General features: G+C 51.2%; 1 protein-coding gene across 8 annotated transcripts in view; it reads right to left on the minus strand.

The window, feature by feature from the left end:
* The window catches only part of RAP1GAP2 (RAP1 GTPase activating protein 2), a 196,730-nt gene that overhangs the window by 55,730 nt on the left and 135,000 nt on the right, over positions 1–6,000 (minus strand). For 7 of the 8 annotated variants that reach the window (XR_002780235.1, XR_002780234.1, XM_023530466.1 and 4 more), the window contains 3 exons: positions 2,307–2,351; positions 1,488–1,520; positions 901–1,113 (listed from right to left, as the gene is read on the minus strand). Coding sequence is in view for 6 of the 8 variants with exons in the window: in XM_023530466.1 (XP_023386234.1) it covers positions 901–1,113; positions 1,488–1,520; positions 2,307–2,351 (291 nt within the window). In the remaining 2 variants the exon portion in view is untranslated. The remainder of the gene's footprint in view (positions 1–900; positions 1,114–1,487; positions 1,521–2,306; positions 2,352–6,000) is intronic. The other variant, XM_011359832.2, reaches the window with a different exon arrangement.

A 6,000-nucleotide genomic window follows, 5' to 3' on the forward strand; every position in this document is an offset into this window, starting at 1 on the left:
TCATCCCCATTTCACAGATGAGGAAATCATGTTCAGGGAGGTTAAGTAACTGTCCAGGGTCACACAACTAGTAGGTGACAGATCCAGGGTTCAAACCCACATCTGTTATGACTGAAGTTCAAGTTCTTCACCACAAGATACCGAGTCTACTTCCTTGCTCCCAGGGGTCAGCCCCTGCCACTTCAGACTATATGCGAGAATAAAGCTAGGAGAAATCCTAGCATATCACCCCAAGTGGAGCAGGGAGGTCTCTGGACAGTGGGTCTCACCCTGGCTCAGGTAGCCCACCTCAGACCTGCCATATCAGGCTGGGGCCCTGGAGTCTGCATTTTAACAAGCTAGGGGTGAGGGGTCCTGATCCATCCTCTTCCTGTGAGACTCAGCAAAGCTGCCTTAGGCTGGAGACTTCCAGAATCTGCCTTGGGACTTCCAGAACCTTGCAAGTCTGAAGGGCAGAATATATTTAAAGAAACGTAACTGTCACTGTTAAGCAATCAGAGAGGCTCACAGGACATCATCCAGTACAAGTACCTGGGGGACCTTCTTGAGCGAAGACATGAGAGATTCGCGTTATTTAGATGGAAATGGAGAACATAATTTTTCCTTCCACCCTCCTTCACCCCCAAACACTACCCCTTCCATCACCTCCTAGAACATTTGCTCATGGTGGTTCCCACAAGGACCCATCACAGAGAGCCTTCCAGATTTCTGCATGCCCCCTTTCCCCCTGCCCAGGAGCACAGGCAGTCAGCCATCTCCAATGAGGACAGAGGCAAGCAGCAAGGACGGGGGCAGAACCAGGAAGGAACAGAAACAGAGAGGAGCACTGGGGAGGGTCGCTGGGCTCCTCACACAGTCCCACTCCGGCAGCTATTTTCACCCAGGGCCCCTTGGCCTCACCTTCCCTAGGAAGTGCCTGCGGTAGGCCCTGGCTTCGCCTTTGCACTCAAGCTTGTAGCCGAAGGTGCTGGGGCTGAGGTTGTCCTCTTCCTCCTCCTCACAGGTGCTGCTTCCCAGGGAGGTTGGTGTGCCTACATTCTCTGGGTCCTCGATCCAATAGCCCCCAAACTGGGGCAGGACGATCAGGGGGTATGGGCCTCCCTTCTCCACAACCTGGAAGCAGAAGGAAGGCCTCACACTGCCGTCTGTCCTGAGTCTGCAGGGGTAGGGGAGGGGCAACAGTGGTGGTGTCCCCTGACCTCTGAGCTGCCCCAAGAAGGGGGCCCCAGTATGTGAAGCCAAAGACAGTAACAGGAACCCCTCCTTTAAGTTCCACAACATTTCTGGCTTCACCAGCCCTGTAGCCCCAGGATTTCAAGGACCAGATTGGCACCCTCCAATTTAAACCTGGAAAAGCCAAGGTCACAAAGGGGAAGAGGCCTCAGGCCCTAGGGTCTCTTCCATGTGGGGTGGGACAGGGACCGTCATCATCATCGCCATCAGCTTTCCCAGCCTTGCCTCAGAGACAGGATTCAGGGGGTTCCTACCTCGTCGATGCTGGGGTACGGGATATAGTCATCCTGCAAGACAAACAAATAATGCCATCTTTAGTCCCAGCAGTGCCCATGAAGTTTGATCACTGTTTCCATTCCCTCTCCCCAACCTGGGGAGGGGGTACATTGGGGAGTCCGGCAGTTTGCACCAGGGCTTTGTGAGCATCGGCAGGAAGAACACCAGATGGACAAACAGCCTAGAGGCAGCTCTGGGATCTGGCTTCTCTTGAGTCCTTCCTCGAATTGACAGAACCTGAGTGCAAACCAGCCAGCCAAAGATGCAACACACAGAGGAAGCAAGATGCAGTATGAACTTCGTATCCCTTCTGACACTAGCTTCTCACCCTTGGAGGCTCCAATAAAAAGCTGACCCCTGGTTTCACCCAGCCCCCAGGAAAGGGGGCTGACTTCCAAGTGACGAACTGCACCCCTGGGCCTTGGAAATAGCCCCTGAAGCTGAAAGTTGATGCCTGCTGGATCCTGGAGCACAGAGCCTGACACCCCTAAATGCTGTGTGTGGTTCCCTCATAGGAGCGGGTGTGGACGATCCAGGTGGAGCCAGAAGCCTTAGGTCTTTCCTAAGGCCTCCACCACGCCTCCTCTGAAACTGCTCTAAAGGCATCAAGCCAGGGCCCCGCCTTACTGCCAACCATGTCCCAGTCAATACACAGGCAGCCACTTATGTGGCTCTTGGTGAAAATCAGAGTTAGTGTAAAATAGGAGACTCCAGCATGCCATCCACTACACTTGCCTTCCTCTTACTCAGCCCCCTCATCGGGCCTGCCTGGCTAACACCTCACCCACCCAGCCCACCTTGTTCTTCTGGGGTCCCGGCTTCTGCTCTTCAAGCTTGATCCCCTGCAGAAACAAGGAAAAGAGGATCCATAGAAAAGCAAGGGTCACAAAAAAGAGGCCGAACGAAGGAGTCCCTTGGGAGCACCTGCCTTAGCTGCGGGTTAATAACAACAGGAACAGCTGCTGTGTACTGGGGCCCTTACACGTCACATACCTTGTCATCCTCAGACCTTATAGCAGCCCAGGCAAGACAGCACGGCAAGGGCTAAGAGCATAGACTCAGCCAGATCAGCAGGGTTCAAATCCAAACACTGCCATTTATGACCTTATGACCTTGGGCAAGTCATAAACCTCTCTGTGGCTCAGTGTTCCCATCTGCAAAATGGTAACACTGTGGCACCTACTACAGTGGTGAAGGTTAAATGTAGATAATGTGTTAAGCCCTTGGAAGAGTGATTGGTCTATAGCAGGGGTCCTCAACCCCTGAGCGGCAGACTGGTACCAGTCCATGGCCTGTTAGATACCGGGCTGCACAGCAGGAGGTACCCAACAGGCAATCGGGTAAAGCTTCATCTGTATTTGCAGCCGCTCCCCAGTGCTAGCCTCACCACCTCAGCTCCACCTCAGATCATCAGGCATTAGATTCTCATAGGAGCACCAGTCCCTGGTGCCAAAAAGGTTAGGGACCGCTCGTCTATAGTAAAAGCCAGGAGTTGTTATTACTACGAGGTAGGCAGTATTACCATCCTGGTGCTAAAACATTTCCTCCAGGCTCGCTGGGGGATGAGGGGAGGGGCAGAATGGGAACCCATGTCTATGCGGGCCAGAGCCAGCACTCTGGACCTCACGCCACACCTCCCTCCCTGGATTACAAGGGTTCACCTGCAGGTATCCAGAAATTTCACTGCTGGAGCACAGTGCCTTGTCCAGTGGTCTTATAGTCAAGTTGACTTAACTGGGTTTTGTGGGACGAGAGCACATGGTGGTCCCAAGATCACTTGAATCAATCCAATGAGAGTATGAGATGGTGGGACAACTAGGAGGAACAGGTCCCCTCTGGGGAGAGGAGAGTTTGGAAACAGCGCTGACTAATTATAACACACACAGTGGGATTTGAACCTTCTACAGTGAGCTCCCTCTGTTGTCTCCTTTGAAGCCCTCAGCACCTTTTTGCCAATGAGGAAACTGAGGCCCAGGGAGCAAGTTGCTCACCTAATGTCACACAGCTAGTGAGTGGCAGGGCCTGAATTTGAAGTCAGGCCTTCTGTCGACCAAATGACAGGACCTTGCTTTGAAGCCAGGACATCTGACCACACCCCACAGCCCACAGAGCCCAGGGCTCCTGCTCACTGGATGGATTTAGACTTCAGCTTCTCGGGATTTCTCCAGGCTGAGTCATCCTGCAGCGTTGTTCAGGTGGGCGTGGGAAGGCCCGTCCCACTGGACAGGTGCTCCTCTCCCCATACAGAGAGAAAACCACCTGGGTGGCCCAACAGACCTTGTCCAGGGAGGCAAACTGGACAGATGGGGAGAGGGGTGATATCAGGAGTTTGTTTTATTTGTCCTGCATTAGTCATCCCAGCCTGGGAACAGCCCCTGGGCAGGAAAACAAACCTTCTCCCCGCCCTCCCCCATGACAGAGCCACCGCCCAGCACTGGGCCCTTTCCCTTCCATGTGTCATCCTTTGTAATAGGTATTATCATTATCTCCCCTTCCCCTGCCATGAAGACACTGAGGCTCAGAGAGATAGACTGACTTGACCAAGGACACTCAGCTAGAGAGCATCAGGGTTAGAACTTGAACTCAGAACAGAAGGAGCTCAAAACTGTGCACTTAGCCCTTGCTGCTTCACAGGGACTGCACCCCTCTTCAAATTCGTAGACTCTTGGGCTGGGGGTTCAGGAGACCTGGATTTTAGTTTCAGCGACGCGCAACTCACAGAACACCCTGGGCACCCAACTGCTGAGCCTGAGTCTCCACAACTGCAGCATTAGGACAGATGGCACTCACACTCAAGGACAGAATTGGGCCACACCACCCGCTTCAGCCTCGCTGGTTCCCCATATGTGAGTTTCCTATATTCAAAGGAGTTGGAAACTGTGGGCCCCTCAGAGGCTGGGGCCCAGTGGGCACATGGTAGAGACCTAAATCCTGGGAAGTCCGATTTCAGCCCCCAGCAGTCTCAACTAAGATGGAACTGGCAAACCACCCATGGTGTCAGTGCTATGGAAACAGTGCTAAGGGAGCAAAATACCAAGCTCCTGCCCTCCAGAGGCTCCCAATCTAGTTACCAAATTAAGCCCAGCAGCCTCAAAAAAACAGAACAACATGAAGCCAGTTAAGCTGAGCTGAATTATGTGCTCAAACAGAGAAGCCCTTTGTGGGGAAAGCAGCACACTCCAGCTGGGGACAAGGGATGGATAGATTGTGGGAGCAACCAGGGAGAAGGCAGGGTGAGGACCGGGTGAGCCACAAAAACCCTGCCAGCTTCCCAGAGTGCTGGGATTCCATGGGCTTGGGGTGAAAATCCCAGCTTTACTGCAGACAACTGAGAACTTAATTATACACGGTCTCCCGCCACTCGCCGTCAAGGCACATGCCATCCCTGTTTCCACAACCTGATTGGGTGTAAGTTCCTAAATGCATATGAAATTAGTTCATAGTCCACACACTACTGAGCACAGAAGAGAATCTTTATACCTTGCTCATGAAAATGACACAACCTCTAATATTTTTCCCTCGAACAGTCCCTCCCCTTCCCCATCCTTAGGGAGACCCAGCTTTCCCATGAGGACCTCACTCGCTCACAGTAGCAGCCCCCTCAGCAGCTGCACCTGCATGTCAGGACCAGAGTGGGCACCTTCCAGGTCTCTCCTCCTACAGCTTCCAGACCATTCCTACAGAATCTTTCTTCCTTGAGCCTGGAGCCTCTACTTAGGGTAAAAAACATCATAATATAATGAACGGCTAAGCCTTCTGGCTCTGAAGCTACTTGTTAGTCATGAGCCCTTATATTGATTATCACTGTGCTTCTGTTTTCTCATCTGTGAAATGGGGATGATAATGATAATATACCTACTTCCCATGGGCCTTGTCAGGAAGAAATGAGATAAAACCTGTCAATCTCTGACCCCAGACAAAAGTATGTGTTATCAGCATCTTCCCAATCTTTTCCACTGTGTTGATTAACCTTCTGGATCTCTCCCCATATTCCCTAGGGCAGTGAGTTTTACCTGTGAGCCCTGACCCCTTGGTAGAATTACAAAGGCTCCCCAAATCCACATTGAATACTGATTTCTTTTCATTGCCTACCAAATATTTACACATATTATCTCATTTCATCCCAGCAACAATGTAAGTGGATATTTTTATTCTTACTTATTTCTAGAGGCTGTGATATTGTGATTTATAATAAGAAATATATATTTTGGTCTTCATCCCGTCCTTGGCACAGAACTCCTAAAACCCTTGGAATTTCCTACATGATAAGAGCAATCGAAGCATTTTGGAACATTTTTGTTACAGTATTTGGCCTTTTGCCCTTGGTTCCTGAAACAGCTTCAGAGCCATAAAGGTGAAAGGAATGTTATTCATAAGTTTATGTTCATGATTTTATGTTGACGAGGTGACTTTTGGGATATCTCTAAGGATGGAAGCTGGTCAACAGGGGAACCAATCACTATTAGAGAGTTGGAACTTTCAGTCCCACCC

Source organism: Pteropus vampyrus, unplaced genomic scaffold (genome assembly GCF_000151845.1).
Source record: "Pteropus vampyrus isolate Shadow unplaced genomic scaffold, Pvam_2.0 Scaffold50, whole genome shotgun sequence".
Classification (NCBI taxonomy): domain Eukaryota; kingdom Metazoa; phylum Chordata; class Mammalia; order Chiroptera; family Pteropodidae; genus Pteropus; species Pteropus vampyrus.